This window comes from Oryctolagus cuniculus, chromosome 9, assembly GCF_051225735.1.
Source record: "Oryctolagus cuniculus isolate XC-2025 breed Fujian yellow rabbit chromosome 9, ASM5122573v1, whole genome shotgun sequence".
Lineage (NCBI taxonomy): Eukaryota > Metazoa > Chordata > Mammalia > Lagomorpha > Leporidae > Oryctolagus > Oryctolagus cuniculus.
The window spans coordinates 96,659,408-96,680,578 of NC_142875.1; the positions used below are offsets into that span (position 1 = coordinate 96,659,408).

General features: G+C 41.9%; 1 protein-coding gene across 1 annotated transcript in view; it reads right to left on the reverse strand.

Moving 5' to 3' along the window:
* The window catches only part of LOC100358094 (phospholipid-transporting ATPase IB), a 148,627-nt gene that overhangs the window by 86,030 nt on the left and 41,426 nt on the right, over nt 1-21,171 (reverse strand). The window contains exons 12-20 of the mRNA XM_070049180.2: nt 16,164-16,291; nt 14,340-14,417; nt 6,852-6,940; nt 6,555-6,593; nt 5,627-5,699; nt 3,941-4,046; nt 3,258-3,340; nt 2,058-2,107; nt 4-73 (exon numbers count right to left, since the gene is read on the reverse strand). Coding sequence (XP_069905281.1) covers nt 4-73; nt 2,058-2,107; nt 3,258-3,340; nt 3,941-4,046; nt 5,627-5,699; nt 6,555-6,593; nt 6,852-6,940; nt 14,340-14,417; nt 16,164-16,291 — 716 coding nt within the window. The remainder of the gene's footprint in view (nt 1-3; nt 74-2,057; nt 2,108-3,257; nt 3,341-3,940; nt 4,047-5,626; nt 5,700-6,554; nt 6,594-6,851; nt 6,941-14,339; nt 14,418-16,163; nt 16,292-21,171) is intronic.

A 21,171-nucleotide genomic window follows, 5' to 3' on the forward strand; every position in this document is an offset into this window, starting at 1 on the left:
TACAGCCCCTTTGCAGTAGAGACGGAGCTGTCCCGTGGGAGTTCGGACAATGATGGACATTCTTTTTCTATTACTAGAACAATGTAAAAAGCATTATTTGTCTTTATCGATTTGGTACATGGTGCCAACACACACACACATACACATACACACACACACTTAATCAAATAATCAAAGGCAAGAGAATTCAGAGTCCTCAGCTGACAGTGAGTTAAAAGCCCAACATGTTTCTTCAATTGCCAGTCACCATTTCTTTACCTAATTCCTTAAACTGGAATTTCAATTATGAATATACACTCCCCTCTACTACTACTACTACTACTATTTCTCAGTTTCTGTTCTTTTCTTCCATGGAAACTTTTTATCATAATTATACATATAATATATACATTATATTTTACATATTATATGTATAAATCATGAGCATATGATTATAATATATGTACATTTCTATAAAATATACACAAAATATGTTTGTCATTTTACACAATATACATGAGGAGCATTCCAAAAGTTTGTGGAAAATGCACATTGCATGGATTTCCAATCGTATTCGCACCAAAATAAACATGCATGTTAGTTCCATTTTTCCAGGAACATTTTAAAGTGCCCTCGTTTGTAGCAGAATCATGAAAACCCTTACAAAGAAAGAGGACAGCTGCCCAGGCTGTGTGTGTTCAGACCTCACAGCATCTCTGTCCAGCAGATCTTCCTGTTCCCCAGCTGCTGCTCACAGATGTTAAACTGCTGCCTCAAGAGATCCCAGAAAGTTGGTGTTTTTTTTAATGTAGATTTCTGTTTTCCAAGGCCTCCAGAACTTTTTCTTTTTCTGTTTTCTAAATTAGTGCTATTATTCCTGACTTGGCAGCCTCAGTGGGCCTGAAGATCGCCCCTCCCCCCCATCCCACACCTGGCCCAAGTGAAGTGTCTGAAACAGAACTTCTTCCTCATCCTATTATTCCCCCAGCCTTCACCTTTGGGTGGCTCTTTATGGCCCAGGAAGACATTTCAGGGATCCCTACACATAACCTCCAAACGCCCACGTCCCCAGCTCTTCTGCGTATCTCACAACCCTCTGTCTTGCACAATCCAAGCTTAAATTGTGCCAGAAGATCCTCTGTTCCCTGAACATTCTCCTCCGTGTCGCCACTGGCTCCATAGCCTCCACCCAAGACATGTGCTCTATTCCCAGCTACCACGTCCACCTGCACTCAGAATGCAACCTTCTCCTCCCTAAGGCCTTCCCCAAGCTCTTCAACCAGAAACTCTCTCTTCCCTGCTCACCTACAACTTGCCATATCCGTCTGCTTTGATCTTCCTGGGTCCTGCCTGGTACTAAGCTCTCTAGATCCTATCAAGATCCTGCACATAACTTTGTCTTCTAGAAGAGTGTAAGCTTCTCATGGCAAAGCCCATGCCTCGTGGTGACACAAACAGCCACGCCCTGCTGCAGTGCACATACTCAAATCACTGATCTTCCAGGAAGTGATCAGCAGGCAGGCAACAAGAACTTCCAGCACTGAAAGCTTTCATACATACTTTCAAACTGTGCTGCAATCCCCAAGGTAATCCAGGAAACACAAATCAGATGACACCTGCCCAAGCTTTTAATCCTCTAATGGCTTTGTGCCACATCCAAGGAGAGAAAGTCCTGCTGTGAGTCGCACAACCCACTTCCTGCTCTGCTCCACCACCGCTCCCTCCATGGCCACCACCCCTCCCTCCATGGCCACCACCCCAGGGACCTTGGATCTGAATCCTGATTCTGGCACCTATTTGCTTAGCAATGTCAGGAAGGTAATTTAAACTGAGCTTGTGTTTTTGATAGAGGGCAACTGCTGTCCACTTTAGCTTTGCACAAGTCAAGTGCACCAAGCTGCCTCCTGGTCATTAGTTCTTCCACGGTCTCAAGCCCTTCCCACAAAATGGATGTTGTTTCTTCTCAGGATTAAGACTGCTCGAGAAAAGAATGATGAGGCTAAGAGCACAAGTAAGAGATTCGCAGAAATGAGTCCTGAGGGAGCGAAGCAGCGTCTGCTTGCAGAGGGGTGGCTTACCTAGAAAATTCCAGGATATTGAGGATTTCAAAAATGCATTTTTGTCCCATCTGCAGGAAGACAAAACAACATATTCTCACCTGAGGAAGAAAGTGTTCATCTCGCAAAGCCATTCACTTCCCCAATCACAACGTTTGACTTTGCATTTACACGTTTTTTCTAAACGTAAACTATTCTTGCACATCTGATGAGATGATGGCGCCCTCCTCTGGTAAGAGTGTTCTCTGCAACTCGGGCAGTGGTAACAGCACACGTGTTTCTAACAGCGCGATTTAGAAGTGGCACCGCTGGTTTCAGTCTCCAATCAGCACTCTTAGAAACCTTTTCTAAATAGTCTCAGGTGGCAAGGGTAAATGTAGATAATGAAAATCAACACACAGCAACTGAGGAATAAATACATCTTTTTTGTCACATTGCAGAGATCCAATGAAATCCTTAATGTTCAGATAATTTGAGATGAATAAAGGAAACAGGTATCATGCTATAAATAATGCTTCAAAGAAATGATATATTATTTTCTAAAGTTTTCCAGTTACAGCCTCTTGACTTCCTGTTGCTAAGATCAACTTATCTCTGAATCCACTGGCTCCTAGCATCACCAATATAAGGCACTGCAGAATTGCAAACAATTGGAGAGTTGTCCATCTGCCGGGTATATGGATATAAGGATAAATTAACCAGTCCCTTCTATGAAAGACATAATGTGTAGTAAACATCTCAACCATCACATTATTATTAGAAGAGGAAGTCAGCATGTTGGTTGCAGTGTTTGCACAGATTCCATTTTTTCCCCTTTAATATCAGAGCCTTGTGGTGAACAGTTAACAAGACAGAAACAAAGAAACATATGCAATGCAGAGAATAATCAGTACAATAACAGAATGCACCCAAGAATAATCTGAGCCATGTAATTCCTCATAAGGAATTTCTTGAAGGTCTGATGAGTCTAACTCTGGAGTAACTCACTTCCGCCAACTTTATTTCAGTGGCCTCATGCAATCCTCACAAGGACCCGATGACACAGAAGTCACCATAAAACATGGGAAAAGAGTGGGAAGTGAAGGAAGGGGCCTGAGATAATGGCTGGGAGAGAGGGGGCTGGGCGGGACTCCCCAGCACTGTGACCCCAGGGCTCCATGGACATTTTCTGGAAAAGCAAGTATGTTATAAAGTGTTGAAAGTATTCAGGGTCCTACTCACAGCTTCTATGGTGACTGAGTATGGTGTTCTTGCAGTGAAAACATAGCCAAGTTTTTTTGCCCCTTTCACTAAAGCTGCTTCGTCTGTCAATAAAAGAATAAATAAATAATAAGGATTGAGCAAACGTATCAACAGAGAATTTAAGTTAATTTAATTCAGATTTCCTTCTCCAGCAATAAAATATTGTGTCATTAAAAGACAACTTTTCTTTCTTGATCCAAATACACTTAACTGGATTCTAGGTACTGAATTGTGTTCATGAAAGAGATTTGGTTAAATGAGGCCTCTTTTGGTTAGGCTTTCTGGTGGACAGTGAAGTACTTTTTTTATTACTCATAATGATCTTGTTTATTCCCCAAGCATTTAACAGCATCTCCATCTGGTGCTGCAGGGCCTTGACCTCACTTCTGCTTTGTTACTGACAAATCCAAGCATGCTCCTTGACCTTGGGCTCTATGGGCCCAGGCTAGCCTTCTCACTGCAGCTGGTGGGGGTGGGGGACCGGGATCCCCAGACCTGCTCAGCTGCTCAGAGCTACTCTGTATTGTGAATGCCCCAGCACAGGAGAAGCCTTGGGAAGGCCAAAGGCGGGAGCAGCCAAGGGGACCAGCAGCAGCACGAAGCCTTGCCAAGGCCTTGACACCTGCCTCCCACGATGCGCTTTACCTGCACAGCATACACACCTGGGGAGGAAGCTTGGTAGTTTATCTTAGTTCCATCTTTTTCTGGAAAAACAGTGTGGCACACACATAACAGGGTGAGAAACTCCTTTATGTAGCTTTCTGTGGGCTATAAAAGGGACACAGAATTAGTGGGTCTCTCCCTATGCCAGCAACATGAGATTCAATATTGTCTACAATTTATACCAACTGAAGTTTTACCTCCAGTGCACACAAAGTCCAGTACGGGCTAAAAACCACTCATGCATTTGAAATGTGTTGGTTCCACGGCTACAGAGTCAGAGATGATGCAGGAGAGTTGGGGGACCTCAGAGAATAAGTCAACCCTGCCCTCATGGAGTCTCTGTTCTCCTTGGGCAGGTGAGATTGGCCAAAACAATAAGAAACATATAGGGCCGGCACTGCGGCTCATTAGGCTAATCCTCCGCCTTGCGGCGCCGGCACACCGGGTTCTAGTCCCGGTTGGGGCGCCGGATTCTGTCCCAGTTACCCCTCTTCCAGGCCAGCTCTCTGCTGTGGCCAGGGAGTGCAGTGGAGGATGGCCCAGGTCCTTGGGCCCTGCACCCCATGGGAGACCAGGATAAGTACCTGGCTCCTGCCATCGGATCAGCGCGGTGCGCCGGCTGCAGCGCGCTGGCCGCGGCGGCCATTGGAGGATGAACCAATGGCAAAGGAAGACCTTTCTCTCTGTCTCTCTCTCTCACTGTCCACTCTGCCTGTCAAAAAAAAAAAAAAAAAAAAGAAACATATAGGAGCTGTCGTAGAGAAAGGCATTTGGCTGTGGTGGGAGTGGAGAGGACTATTTACATGACTAGACTATTTTATACAGCATGTGAGGGATGACGTTTAAATTAAGATCCAAATAAAAAGGCTAGCTAGACATTTGTATAGTTGACAGTCATGGTGACATGTGCATGTCATACAGAGCAGCATGTTCAAAGGCCCTGAGCCAAGGAACAGCTTTGCCTGTCTGTAGAGTTTCTGGACAAGTGTGACTTAAGTATTTTGAGCAAGGGAAACAATGATTGAGCTGGCATTATGGCACAGTAGGGTTAAGCCATAGCTAGCACATTATGTTGGAGCATCAGTTCGAGTTCGCTTCTGATCCAGCTCCCTGCTAATGCACCTGAGAAAGCAGCTGAAGATGGCTCAAATGCTTAGGCCCCTGCCACCCAAATGGGACACCCAGATGGAGTTCTGGCTCATGGCTTTGGCCGGACTCAGCCTTGGTCATTGCAAGTATTTGGGGAGTGAACCAGTAGATTGAAGATCTCTTTCCCTCCTTCCCTCTCCCTGTCAAACTATCTTTCAAATAAACAACAAAAAAATATTTAAGATCCCTTTTTCAGAAGATGAAGATTTCAAATCAAATAAATCAATATCTTATAATAGACAAATGTAGAGGTCCGTAGAATGCAATGCAATAAAACCAAATAGTTTAAAGCAAACAGACAGTCTTCACACAGATTGCTGCCTAGGAAAAAGGTCTTGCATAATTTAAATTCACTCATATTGATCAGTTCAGCATTTAGCTCATTAGTACAAAACCCCTGGATCATTATACAAACATCAAAAAAATCCAGACTATCTCTTCCTGTGTTCAGAAAATTACACCTGTTAGGATACTATATCTATATTTGTTTTATATATCATTGTTATATAAAATTAGAATGAAAATATCAGACTTACATGGCCATTCTTTAAATTCTCCAGTAATCTGGGGTCATTAAATTCACAGGAGTCTGTGATGGGAGATGATTGACTATGAGGAAAGGGAGAAAAGATCAGTTTCAACAAATAGTCCCTCGTGGTACCAGCTACTAATCAGAAGGAGCTAAAGTAAACACACAGCCCCTTCTTCTGTTTTCAGGAGGACCATATCCAGAGAACCTATGGAAGTGCCTGTGTCGTGGCACAGTGAGTGTCACACCTGCATCTCTGGCATCCCATGTGAGCACCAGTTCAAACCTGTGCTGCTCCATTTCTAGTCAACCTCCCTACTAATGCACCTAGGAAAGAAGCAGATGACCCACTGCCACCCATATGGGAGACCCAGATGGAGTTTCAGCCTCCTGCTTTTGGCCTGACCCAGTCCCAGCCTTCACGGTCATTTGGGGAATGAACTCAGTGGATGGAAGGTATCTCCCTCTCTCTCTCCCACTCCCTCCCTTCCTCCCTCCCACCTTCCTTCTCTCTCTTCCTGTCTCCCCCTCTCTCTCTCCCTCTCCCTCTGTCACTCTTCCTTTCACATAAATAAATAAATCTTTTATTTAAAAAAAAGTCTACAGAACTATAATCAATATTTACAGTGCTGTCAATGTTACACCCTCCCAAGCCTGGACCTGCAAAAGGGAGTTGAAAAGTACATCAGGTATGGTGCTGAAAACCATATAGTTATCAGGAATTTGAGGCCAAGTAATGGCAAAAACAGTAAATTAAAGCTAGATCCTAGGTTCTTTGACTACTGCGTGGGGAAGATGTACTCAGGGCAGTTTTCTGGAAGCTACCATTGGAGGTGTGAACAAGAGGGCTCTGTGGTATTCCAAGCCTCTAGTCCTACTACAAGAAGGTTGCAGGGAGACAACAAAGGTGAAGTGGGACAGGACGTGGTCTCTACCTGAATTCTTCTGAGGGGGTGTCCCTCGGCTCGCTGTCTCTAAAGGAAACAAGAGAGGAAACGTGGTGTGGTTGTTAACGAGTCTTTCAGTACAAAACCCCTCAAGCACTCCAGCCATGCACAAAAGCATATCACCCAATTTTTTTTTAACAACTGTAGGTTTTCATTTAGTCTCCATTAACTTTCAGTCTCATTCAGACATAGCTATTACACAAGTCTTGGAGTAAATAAAAGTGAACTCATTTTAAGACAAAAAAAAATTAAAATCCCCAATAGGAAGGCAATGGAAACACTTACCCATACATTATACCTGCAATGGTACACTTCTTAAATGTCATAATATTGCAAGTGAGGGTTCCTGTTTTATCAGAAAATAAGTATTTTACCTATCAAAGAAAAAAGAAACATGAAAATCCATATAATTTAAAATATATCTGAGATCAAAGACAACAAGATGCCTTTTTTCTTTAAATCCTCAAAATATGGCATTGTGGCAGAGTGAGTGAAGCTACCACCTGTGATCCTGGCATTCCATATCAGAATGCTGCTCTGCTTCCAATTCAGCTCCCTGCTAATGTGCCTGGGAAAGCAATAGATTGATGTCCTAGGCACATGGGCCCCTGTAACCCACGTGGAAGACCCAGATGGAGTTGCTGGCTAATGGCTTCACACTGGCCCAGCCCTGGTCACTGTGGCCATTTGGGGACTAAACCAGCAGTTGGAAGATCTCTTTCTCTCTGTCTCTCTTTGTCACTTTTTCAAGTAAATAAAATAAATATTTTTAAATTAAAAATACATGAATTTTTTAGCAAACAAGAAACTCAGTCTCTAAGAATTCTATAATATTTATACTTTTGGAGGTCATTTTTTTTCTTTTTTACAATGAGGGTGAAATTAAGTAGTAATATACAGAGTAAATTTTAAGCCATCAAACCTAAGAAAATCAAAATTCCAAGTTCATTTTTCCTTCCACAAGAAATTTCAACTAAAGTATCTAGAAAAGATTGACTATATAGTCAAATGAAAATGAAAACTAGTCTCAAAACTATTTTCATTATGGTCACAAAAATAAAGCTCATTTCAAAATACAAAAGGACATTGGGTGGGGTCATCATTTCTATTCAACAAGCAATGCAAAGCAATATGGAATTAAACAATTTGAGATTTTTGCATTATGTGAAAAGACAGATACTAATTAACTCTCAATTTTGTTAAGTAACCAAAAATAAGAGTTAAATGGATATGTTAACACATATCTGCACATACACACACACAGGCAAACATATTTAAATAATGTGATTTTTAAAAAGAAAACCAGGGGTGGAAAAAAACAAATGAAAATAAAGAGCTATCAGCAACATTAATATCAAAGTAGAAATTAAAAGTTTGGGGTATAAAACATAATAAAGGCCAGGGCCTCGGCTCACTAGGCTAATCCTCCGCTTGCGGCGCTGACACACTGGCTTCTAGTCCCAGTTGGGGCGCCGGATTCTGTCCCGGTTGCTCCTCTTCCAGGCCAGCTCTCTGCTGTGGCCCGGGAGTGCAGTGGAGGATGGCCCAAGTACTTGGGCCCTGCACCCCATGGGAGACCAGGAAAAGCACCTGGCTCCTGGCTTCAGATCAGCGCGATGCGCCGGCCACAGCGGCCATTGGAGGGTGAATCAACGGCAAAAGGAAACCTTTCTCTCTATCTCACTGCCCACTCTGCTTGTCAAAAAAAAATTTTTTTTTAATTTAAAAAAAACATAATAAAGAGTGATATTAATGATAAGAAAAAACATTTATAAAGAAATATGACAATCAGGAACCTGTGCTAGCCAAATAAAACATAAGTAAATACACAAAATAAAAGAACTTCATAAGAGTAAATATTAGAATATTCAAAACATTTCTTGCAGAATTTCAATTTACTTCAGATATGAATGCTTTAAGATATCAATAAACAAAGGAAAACAGAGAAAAACTGAAAATATAATAAATTTGATTTAATAAGTATAGAAAATATATATATTTTTAAGTGTCTTTGACAGAAATGAATTACAGGGGTGGTAGTGTGGCATAGCAATTAAATATCCACTGGCAACACCCCCATCCGACATCAGAGTGCCTAGCTTGAGTTCTGGCTCCTCCACTTCCAACCCAGATTCCTGCTGATACATATGAGACAATAGGTGACAGTTCAAGTACCTGGATCCCTGCTACCTATGTGATTGGATTTTGGGTTCTTGGCTTCAGTCTGACCCAATGGATGGAAGATGGATCTCTCTTTCTCTCTTTGTGTGTGTGTGTGTGTGTGTGTCGCTCTGCCTTTCAAATAAAAATGGAAATTTTAAAATGTTTTATTAATATAAAGAGAACAGATTTCATGTATTTCACAGATATAATCCTAAGAATATAATAGTACTTCCCTCTCTCCTTCTATCCTTTTTTCTTTTAATTTTGCAATAGCATATTTTCAATTTACTTTAAAATCACAGGTTTAATGTCTAATTGGCCACAAAAAGACCATGGACACAATTTTTAAAATACAAATTTTTATAAGTCATATTTGTTCATTATAATCAAATGAAATTAACGATTAGATTATAAAACATCAAAAACCTTAATGGTTGAGAATTAAGAAACAGACTTTTAGTCAAAGAGAAAATCAAACTGGAATTACAAATTATGTTTTAAAAATAGGGAGAGTTCTTTATAACAAAGCTTACAGAATTCAGTCAAAGCTGTAAACAGAAAAAAATATAAAATGTATGAAATTGATTAAGTATTAAATAGAAAAAGCTAAAAGCAAAGAAACATGTATTTAGTTTAAGAAAGTAATGGGGAAAAAAGAAATCCGTTGAAGGAACTAATTAGAATAAAAAACTAAAATGTTAAGAAGTCCATATTACCTAAAGAAATTTATAGACAATGAATCCCTATCAACATATTAATGACATTCTTTACAGGAAAAAAAAAAACTCTAAAATGTATATGGAATCTCAAAAAATCCAGAGTAGCCTAAGCAATTCAGAAGGGGAATAAAATAAAGCTCTAGGCATAGCTGATTTCAAATCATACTACAAAGTTATAGGAATTAAAACAACATGGTACTGGCATAAAAACTGGCACATAGATCAATGGACAGAACAGAGAGCCCAGCAAGAATCCATTCTCATGCAGCCCAGAGATTTTTGACAAAGTTGCCAAGAACATACATTGGAGAAAGGAGAAAGGATAGTCTTTTCACCAAATGTCACTGGCAAAAGTGGACAAAGGGAAAAGTCATCATGGTGTCTTTGATCTCAGGTACATATTTTTTTTTATTTTTTATTTTTTGACAGGCAGAGTGGACAGTGAGAGAGAGAGACAGAGAGAAAGGTCTTCCTTTGCCGTTGGTTCACCCTCCAATGGCCGCCGCAGCTGGTGCGCTGCGGCCAGCGCACAGCGCTGATCCGATGGCAGGAGCCAGGAGCCAGGTGCTTTTCCTGGTCTCCCATGGGGTGCAGGGCCCAAGCACCTGGGCCATCCTCCACTGCACTCCCTGGCCACAGCAGAGAGCTGGCCTGGAAGAGGGGCAACCGGGACAGAATCCGGCACCCCGACCAGGACTAGAACCCGGTGTGCCGGTGCCGCTAGGCGGAGGATTAGCCTAGTGAGCCGCAGCGCCGGCCGATCTCAGGTACATTTTAAATGTATGTGGATTTTCATGTTTCTTTTTTCTTTAATGGGTAAAATACTTACTTCCTGATAAAACTGGCAAAAAGAATAAAAATACATCACTACCTCTTACCATATACAAAAATTAACTCAAGGGCCAGTGCCGCGGCTCACTAGGCTAATCCTCCACCTAGCGGCGCCGGCACACCGGGTTCTAGTCCTGGTCGGGGTGCCGGATTCTGTCCCGGTTGCCCCTCTTCCAGGCCAGCTCTCTGCTGTGGCCAGGGAGTGCAGTGGAGGATGGCCTGAGTACTTGGGCCCTGCACCCCATGGGAGACCAGGATAAGTGCCTGGCTCTTGCCATCGGATCAGCGCGGCGGCCATTGGAGGGTGAACCAATGGCAAAGGAAGACCTTTCTCTCTGTCTCTCTCTCTCTCACTATCCACTCTGCCTGTCAAAAAAAAAAAAAAATTAACTCAAGATGGATAAAAGTCCTAAATATAAGTCCTGAAACTGTGAAACTGCTAGAAGAAAACATAGAGGAAACGCTTCAAAACACGGGCATAGGCAATGTTTTTTTGGAATAAGATCCCCAACATATAGACATCAAAAGCAAAACAAGACAAATGGGATTATATAAAACTCAGAGATTTCTGTACAGCTAAAGAAACAATCAATATAGGGAAGACCAATAGAATGGGAGAAAATATATGCAATTTACTTATCTGACAAAAGATTAATGTTCAAAATATACCAGCAACTCAAAAAATTCAATAATAACAAGGAAACCAATCTAGTTAAGAAATAGACAAAGCCGGCGCCGCGGCTCACTAGGCTAATCCTCCGCCTAGCGGCGCCGGCACACCGGGTTCTAGTCCCGGTCGGGGTGCCGGATTCTGTCCCGGTTGCCCCTCTTCCAGGCCAGCTCTCTGCTGTGGCCCGGGAGGGCAGTGGAGGATGGCCCAGGTGCTTGGGCCCTGCACCCCATGGGAGACCAGGAAAAGCACCTGGCTCCTGGCTCCTGCCATTGGATCAGCGCGGCGGCCATTGGAGGGTGAACCAACAGCAAAGGAAGACCTTTCTCTCTGTCTCTCTCTCTCACTGTCCACTCTGCCTGTAAAAAAAAAAAAAAAAAAAAAAAAAAAGACCTGGAGGAGGCTCCTGGCTCCTGGCTTCAGATTGCCCAGCTCTGGCCGCTGTGGCCATTTGAGGAGTGAACCAGCGGATGGAAGACCTTTCTCTCTGTCTCTCCCTCTCACTGTCTGTAACTTTACCTCTCAAATAAACAAAATATTTTTTAAAAAAGAAATACAAATGGCCAACAAATATATGAAAAAATGCACAATGTCACTAGCCATCAGGGAAATGAAAAACCACAAAAATGATATCAAAACCTCACCCTTGTTAGAATGGCCATTATCCAAAAGATGGAGAGTAACAAATGGTGGAGGATGAGGACCAGTGCTGTGGCTCAGAGGGCAAAGCCACCACCTGCAGTGCCAGGCATCTCATATGGGCACCAGTTCGAGTCCTGGATGCTCCATTTCTGATCCAGCTCTCCACTATGGCCTGGGAAAGCAGTGGAGGATGGCCCAAGTACTTGGGCCCCTGCACCACGTGGAAGACCCAGAAGAAGCTCCTGGCTTCTGGCTTTGCATCAGCGCAGTTCCAGCCATTGCAGCCATTTGGGGAGTGAACCAGCAGATGGAAGACCTCTCTCTCTCTCTCTCTCTCTCTGTGTGTGTGTGTGTGTGTAATTCTGACTTTGAAATAAATAATTAAAATCTTTAAAAAAAAAAAAAGAAACAAATGGTAGAGGAGGTGGAAAAAAGTGATCTCTTACACACTGCTGATGGGAATATAAATTAGTGCAGCCACTATTTTTTTAAAAAACTAGAAATGGAACTGCTATATAGCCCAGCAATCCCACTACTGGGTATATACTCAAAAGACATGAATTCATTGTATCAAGGAGATATCTGCTTCACCATGCATATAGCAGCACTGTTCACAATAGCCATGATATGGAATCAACTAAGGTGTCTGTCATCAGATGAATGGATAAATATCACACAAACACTTACACACCCACACATATACATACATACAATAGAACATACATACATACATACAACAGAACATACATACACATACAATGGAACTCAACCACAAAAAAGAATAAAATCCTTTCATTTGCAGCAAAATGGATGAACTAGACAACATCATGTTAAGTGAAATAAACTGTCACAGAATGATACATACAGCATATTCTTCCTCACGTGTGAACTAAAAACAAAACAAGGAAAAACACCTCAATATGAACACAAAGTGTTGATTACTAGAGGCTAGCAGGGGTGGAGGGATAGGGAGATTTTGGATTTTAAAAATAGTGGAAGTTGGTTGTGGTTTATAGATTGTGACAAATCTACTAATATGTTAATAATAAGGTTCATTAGGTGTGGGGTATATGGAACTCTTTGTACAAGCCCACAACTTTTGGTTTGTGATTATAAAACTATCCTGAAATAAAAAGTTGTTAAAAATGGGGGAAAAACAAAATGAATGAAATGAAAAACAAATTGGTAGGAAAATTAATAAATCCAAAATTTGATTTTCTGAAAAGATCAGTAATATAAATTATACACCCATCGTTAGGGAAGATAAATAAGATAAATATGTAAGATGATAAATAAGAAAGGAAATCCAACCACAGACACAAAAGCGATTTTTAAAATATTGTTTGCAACTCTAAAACATTTTAAATTGGCCGAAATGGGTAATCTCCTGGGAAAAAATACCCAGAAGTTGATACTGAAGTGAAAAAAATGTATTATGAAAAAGCAAAAGAGATCTTCCATTTTATGTAGTATGATGAACTAACAGTGAATGAACTAACCACCCTTCTCACAGAAACAAGAACAATATAGTATAAAAAAGAAAAACTTAGGATTTAAAATGTTTATTTTTATCTGAAATGTGGAGAGAGATCTGCCATCCACTGATTCATTCCCCCAAATGCCTGCAACAGCCTGAGAAGAGACAAGCTAAAGCCAGGAATCATGAAGTCAGTCAGGTCTCCCACAGGGACCCAAGCACTAGAGCCATCACCTGCTGCCCCTCAGAGTATGCATTAGCAGGAAACTGGATCCGAAGTGGAGCTGGAACTTGTACCCAGGCACCTCTGTTAATGGGATGTGGGCAATCCAAGCTATGTTTTAAATGTTGCATCAAAGGTCTAACCCAAATTAGGATCTTAAATACAGTCCTTTCTCCGTATCCAAAGGACCTCCTGCTGATACCAAAGCCACAATTCTCAAGTGTCTTCAAACAGGCCTCAAAGAACTCCTACCAATAAAGTCCAAGGATCATGGGGTCATAATCAAAGAAAAGCACCCTAAGGGAAAACAAGCAGAAAAAAAGAGAACCAATCAAATGCACAAACAATTCTCAACCCCTTCTATGGGATGCCAGGCCCTAGAGGCGTGGCGGGGGTGGGGGAAGGGAGCCACATTTCTGCACATCTTTCATCAGCAGGAATCCATGTCAGGATCTGTCTTTGGAAGAAATTCCACTTTAAAAAGTAAAGCTTTATTGTTGCTCTTCTGGCAGCTGCAAGCAAACACAGGGGTTTGGCAGGTGTTAGACTTTGTGGCAGTCTCTAAAATTTCCTGTCAGCCTCGGGATGATTTCCATGGGTGACCTGCTGAGGCAGAAGAAATTCAGGGCTCCCACAGCAAGTTCCTGTCTTTGCCTGGTAACTGGAAGCCTAAGAGTCAAAAGCAAGTTCTTCTACCTTCCCCTCCAGCTCTTTCACTCTTTCAAAAGCACACAGTAGCCAATAGTAGGTCTGCTCTGCTTGAACATGATGCATAGTGTATTATCCATAATGCTATATTATTACCCATGATGCAGCATTATTACCCATGATGCAGTATCACCAGATACCCATGTTGCAGCTGTATTACCCCTGATGTGTATTACAATGTTTTGAACAAAGGATACTTTTAAATTCCCACCAGATTCCTATTTGTGTCAATTTAAACTCCCTCCCATGGCAGACTCCAGCAGGTTAACTAGCACAAGCTCTCCCTGGAGACTTCTTTTAAGCTCCTATGACATTGTCCCATTTCCAAAGAGGCGCTCACCTGCCCAAGCTCTTCATTAAGATTGGATGTTCTGGCCATGGCATAGACATCATTTACTTTATAATGCATATCTTCATCCTGAAAAACAAATGAAAAATATGGCCCAAATCAGACTCAAAATGAGGCTCAAAATTTCTTCAGAAAGAAAATACTAATCTTTCTCTATGACTGAAATTCAGAAAGAACTTGCAAAGGAGAATGCAGACTACTTGGATTAAACCAATATATGTTAGTTTCTCCCATATGTTAAGAGACTCAATTCAGGAGAAAGTAGGGCCATGTGGAAAGAAATTTTGAGGGGCCAGCATTGTGGCGCAGCAGGTTAAACTACCATCCATGGCATCACCATACCACACGGGGCACTGGTTTAAGTCCTGGCTGCTCCACTTTCTGATCCAGCTGCTTGCTGATATGCCTGGGAAAGCAGCAGGGGATGGCTCAAGTGCTTGGGCCCCTGCCACCCATGTTGGAGACCTGGATGAAGCTCCTGGCTCCTGGCTTTGGCTTGACGCAACCCTGGCTATTGCAGCCATTTGGGGAGTGAATCAGTGGATGGAAGATCTCTCTCTCTCTCTCTCTCTCTCTCTCCCTCCCTCCCTCTCTGCAACTCTGCCTTTCAAATAAAATAAGTAAATCTTAGAAAAAAACAAAGAAAGAAATTTTGATGTGTTGGTGATCTGGAATTAGAAAACTTGATTTTCCAATCCCTGGCTCTGCCTCAGGGAAGCTGTGGATCTTCAGCAGTCAACATCTCTGTGCCTCAGTGACTACATCTATGAAATGGGAGCAACAGCACAAATCTTACAGCACCCTTGTGAAAACCAAGAACACATTTCAAAGCATTTTGTCTCACTTTGTCGCTGTTAAAGTATATTCCCCTTCAAATGAATGCAATCCATTGAAATAAGGAGAGGACATTGTTAATATTATGACACTTAGCAATACTTTTATTTCAAAGAAAAGTATTTAAAAAGGCAACTGAATATTGAAACCCTCAATTCAAACTGGAAAATTAGTACAGTCCCAATTTACCAAGTGATGACAGACAGTACATGACTGTCACCTAAGAAACCTCTTCCTTATTTGAAGTGATTCTGTAATGACTGTGTTTCTGTCATTCTGACCAAGATCTGTAAATCCACTCCTAACCTCATCCACTGAGTATCTTGAATTTTAATGGATTAAGTATCTCTCTACACTTGCTATTAAGCAACTCTCTCTTAAATATTTCTTATCAACTAGGAAAAAGTATATGAAAAATGGTGTCCTCCAGGTTAACACAGAGACCCAGGTACTGCTGAGCCATGTTGGCACAGATGCTTGAGTTTCCTAGTAAAAGAATATGTCACCCCTGGCTGTACTAGCACCATCACAAGGACTCAACTGCCTATACTGATTCTTCACAACAAGACAAGGGGCAGGCTCTGTGCAGCAGCTGAGACTCTGCTTGGGACACCTGCATCCTGTACTGGAAGGCCTGGGTCCCTGCTGTGCTCCTGAGTCCAGTTTTCTATTAATGCAGATCCTGAGAGGTAACAGGTGATGGCCCAAGTAGTTGGGTTCCTGCCACCCACATGGGAGACTCAGGTTGAGTTCCTGACTCCTTGTTTCAGTCTGGTCCAGCTCCAGCTGGTGCTGGCATTTGGGGAGTGAACCAACAGACAGGAGATTCCTCTCTCTCTCTCTCTCGCTCTCGCTCTCTCTCTCCCTTTTAAAATGAAAAAAACTAAATTAAAAAGCAACAGAAATTTGTTTTAAAAGAGAAAAGAAAACAAAAGTCATGGATCAAGAGAGAAATTTTTGATTTCTGATTTTAATACTCACCCAGTTTATAAACTGGGCCTGAATAAATTTCACGATTTCCAGAGTTACCAGCAGACTGATGGGAATGAGATTGTGGTACAGGATGATGAACACCAAAATGTCAAAAGCAAAGCTGTGGTAGCTGACATCTGGAAGAAAATCAGAAGAACCATGTCACAGCTTCAGTATCATCTTGACACCATCTTGGGATTCCCGCATCCCATACTGGAATGTCTGTGTTCGAGTCCTAACCCTGCTACTGATTCCAGCATCCTGCTAATGTGTATCCTGGGAACTAGCAGGATATCTCAGGTACTTGGATCCCTGCCATCTATGTGGGAGAAGCAGGTTAGGTTCGCGGTTCCTAGCTTTACCCTGGTCAATCTCTGGCTGTTGCAGGCATTTGGGAAGTGAAACAGTGGATAGGTGATATCTCCCTATCTGTCTGTTTGTCTGTATCTGTCTCTGTCTTTCAAATAAAACAGAAATAAATACTTTTTTAAGGTTGTAGAATTTTCTCCATGAAACATTTTTAAAAGTGGACATAAATATAAATACTTTAAAAATGTATCAGTTAGGGCCAGTGCCGCGGCTCACTAGGCTAATCCTCCGCCTTGCGGCGCCAGCACACCGGGTTCTAGTCCCGGTCAGGGCGCCGGATTCTGTCCCGGTTGCCCCTCTTCCAGGCTAGCTCTCTGCTGTGGCCCGGGAGTGCAGTGGAGGATGGCCCAAGTGCTTGGGCCCTGCACCCCATGGGAGACCAGGAAAAGCACCTGGCTCCTGCCTTTGGATCAGCGCAGTGCGCCGGCCGCAGTGCACTGGCCGCAGCGGCCATTGGAGGGTGAACCAACGGCAAAAGGAAGACCTTTCTCTCTGTCTCTCTCTCACTGTCCACTCTGCCTGTCAAAAAAAAAAAAAAGTATCAGTTAAATACAAGCCATGTAATTGGCAGTCTGGGAAGCAATGAGATTCACAATTGAGTAAGACACAGACCCTGCCCAAAGGGACACAGGGTGCAGTGTCACACAGAAGCTGACGCAGCAACTACGCCATGGTGCATTCCATGAAGGCACTGAACGCTGAGTACGGCAACAGCAGCATAGCACGGAGGCCTAGGGCAGGATTTTCAAAAAGGAAATGAGCAACACTTGAAGAAGGAGTTTGCTAACTGCAGGAGATGAGGGGAAGGGAATGAAGCAGGCTTCTCACTGGAAATAAAGTTGGTGTGAAGTCAAAGAGTGTGGGGTGGCCTCTGGGGAAATCACAGTATCTATGCGGTACTCCAAAAGGTTTGTGGAAAATGGAATGAAGAGATAGGTTTGGGACGTAAAACCAAGGTGCTGGCTAAGTAAGAGGCTCCGGCGACCACCCCCCTGCAACCACCTCCCAGCGGAATGGCTACACACACCTTTGCCTATACAACTATACAAATCACTTCAAAAGAGCTGCGGAAGACAGGTGAGGGATCACAGTACTAAGTCTTGCTACACTCATAAGAAAAATCACACTGAAGGGGCTGGCGCCATGGTGCAGCAGGTTAAAGCCCCGGCCTGTAGCACCAGCATCCCATATGGGCACGGGTTACAGTCCTGGCCGCTCTGTTTCCAATCCAGCTCTCTGCTATTGCTTGGGAAAGCAGTAGAAGATGGCCCAGTCCGTGGGCCCCTGCACCCGTGTAAGAGACCCAGAAGAAGCTCCTGGCTCCTGGCTTCAGGTTGGCTCAGCTCTGGCTGTTGTGGTCATCTGGAGAGTGAACCAGTGGAATGGAAGACCTCTCTTTCTCTGGCTCTACCTCTTTCTGTAATTCTTTTAAATAAATAAAATCCCAGTGCCAGGCCTACCTGTGTTTCAGTCATGTATATTAAGTTTTCATAACTCTGTTACAGGGAAGGGGTTGCAAATGAAAAGAGCTAAACACAAGTTATTTGGTAAAGAGGGTGTGCTCTACTAAATAAAATTTTATATTCAATTTATATTCATTTATTTTCTTAGAGAAAACTTACCAGGAATTTAGAACAATAGGAAGTAAATCTAGATTTCTAAATTCCATCAACCTAAAAAGTCAAGTTCAATTCACCATCCCCCATCCCACCTTTTTTTTTTTTTTTTTTTTTGGACAGGCAGAGTTAGATTAGACAGCGAGAGAGAGAGAAAGGTCTTCCTTCCATTGATTCACTCCCTATAAGGCCGCTACAGCCAGCGCCCTGTGCTGATCCGAAGCCAAGAGCCAGGTGCATTTTCCTGGTCTCCCATGCAGGTGCAGGTGCCCAAGCACTTGGGCCATCCTCCACTGCCTTCTCGGGCCACAGCAGAGAGCTGGACTGGAAGAAGAGCAACCGGGACAGAACCGGTGCCCCGACCGGGACTAGAATCCAGAGTACTGGCACCGCAGGCTGAGGATTAGCCTAGTGAGCCGCGGCACTGGCCCACTATCCCATCTATTCAAGCTCTATCACCTTGAAATTTTCTAACTTTCCCTTATTTACCATGATTATACTCTCATTCTTTTATTTTGTGTTTATAAGTCATTCTTTCAAGAAAACTAGAGACATGTCTTGCTATGACAATTTTTTTTTTTACTTGACTTTTTTTTTTTTATCTTTTATTTAATGAATATAAATTTCCAAAGTACGACTCATGGGTTACAATGGCTTTCCCCCCCATACCGTCCCTCCCACCCACAACCCTCCCCTTTCCCACTCCCTCTCCCCTTCCATTCACATCAAGATTCATTTTCGATTATCTTAATATACAGAAGATCAGCTTAGTATACCTTAAGTAAGGATTTCAACAGTTTGTTCCCACACAGAAACATAAAGTGAAAAATAATAGATGATTTTTTTTTAAATCATGATGAAATCAGATCAGACCTATTGTTGCTATGACAATTTTATAGACAGAGAAATTGAGATGAAATCTTTACTCTTTGTCAAATATATTAATTACTGAAAATGTAGTTACTACTCTAATCACCCAATGTTCTTATCTTTATTTGGACTAGATTATCTTGGTAAGATATCTAGAGCCAATTCTGAGTTTTTATTCCAAAGAAGCTACTAACTTTTTCTATGTTTTTGGTATACATATAGAATCTCATTTTTCCTTTCAGTAAACAAGAGGCTTTCTAATCCATAGAGTTCTGGCTCAATTCTTAAATTATTTATTATAGTCAGTTAGCCAACTAATTACCAAGTTCCTACTATGCAAAGACACTGTTCTTGGAGTTAAGAGTATAATTATTTTAGTCCTCAAAAATTTACAATCTAGGGGCAGGTGTTGGATATAGCAGTTAAGACAGGATGCCCAAGTCCTACACTGGAGTACATGGTTTTGACTTACACTGGAGGCCCAACTCTGGCTCCTGACTCCAGCATCCTGCTAATGCAGATATTGGGAGGCAGTGGTGATGGCTCAAGCAGCTGGGGTCCCGCTGCCCACACGGGAGACCTGGACAGAATTCCAGGTTCCTAGCTTCAGCCCTGGAGCCACTGTAAGTATTTAGGGGAAAAACAAGCAAATTGGCTCACTCACGCTCTCTCTCTCTCTCTCTCTCTCTGTCACACACACACATAACCTCTCTCCCAATATAAAAATAAATAATATTTTAAAATCCAAAATCTGGTGGGGAGGGGATATAAATAAACAGTAAATAAAAATGGAAATGGAATGATCTATATTAAGGATATTACAAAAATGAAAGAAGCCTCCTAAATAAAAAAAAAAAAAGGAGAGGGAGGTAGTAAGTAAGACAGAGGAAATCAGGAAATGAAGAAATGCCACCCTGGAAAGTAATGCCTCATCTTGGCCTACTTAAGGAGTGGCAGGTGCCTGTCTATGCAAAGCGAGATTTGAGGTGTATTTGAGGCAAGAGGGGTGCTGGACCACAGGCCTAGAGATATGAAACAGCCAGTGGTTGCAGCCATTTGGAGAATGAACCAGCAAATACAATTAATCAATCTCTCTTTCTCTCTCTCTCTTTCTGTCTCTGTCTCTCTCTGCTCTGTGTGTGTGTGCGTGTGCCTCTCTCTGTGTAATACTGCCTTTTAAATAAATAAATTAAATAAATCTTTTAAAAATGTTTATGAAAACAAACACACAATATATCAAAACCTGTGGGCCACAGCAAAAACAATATTAAGAGAAAAGTTTATGGTGATAAGTGCTTACATCAGGAAAATAGAAAGATCTCAAATAAATAATGTCATGATTCACTTCAAAGACTTAGACAAACAAGAACTAATCAATCCTGGAATTACCAAGAGGTGAGAAATAATAAGAATAAGCACAAAAACAAATGAAATTGAAACTTAAAAAAATACAAAAGGTCAACAAAATGAAAAGCTGCCTTTTGGAGAATATAAACAAAATAGACAAACCTTTAGCCAGACTGAAAAGGAAGAGGAAAAGCTCAAATAAATACAATTAGAGATGATAAAGGAGACACTACTACTGATTCCTCAGAAATTCAAAGATAACAAACAAACTGCTATGAACAACAATATGCTAACAAATTGGAAAACCTTAAAGAAATGGATAATTTCCTACCAAGATCAAATCAAGAAGAGAGAGAAAAATCTAAACAGACCCATAACTAGCAACAAGATTTGAAGCAGTAATTAAGTCCGCCATCAAGGAAAAGTCCAGGATCTGATGGCTTTACTACTGAATTCCACAAAACATTTAAAGGGGAGTTAACGCCAATACTTTTCAAACTATTTCAAAATATTAAAAGGGGTGGAACTCTGCCTAACTCTTTTTACAAGGCCAGCATCACTCTGATACCAAATCCTAACCAAGACACAGAACACACCAACACACACACACACACGCAAGCTACAGTGCAATATCCTTGATGAACAGAGACACAAAAATTCTCAACAAAATATTAGCAAACCAAATCCAACACCACATCAAAAAGATCACACCTCATGATCAAGCAGGATTCATCCCAGAGATGCAAGCATGGTTCAAAAATCAATACTCCTCCTGACCAACATTGTGGCATAGTGGATTAATCCACTGCCTGCAA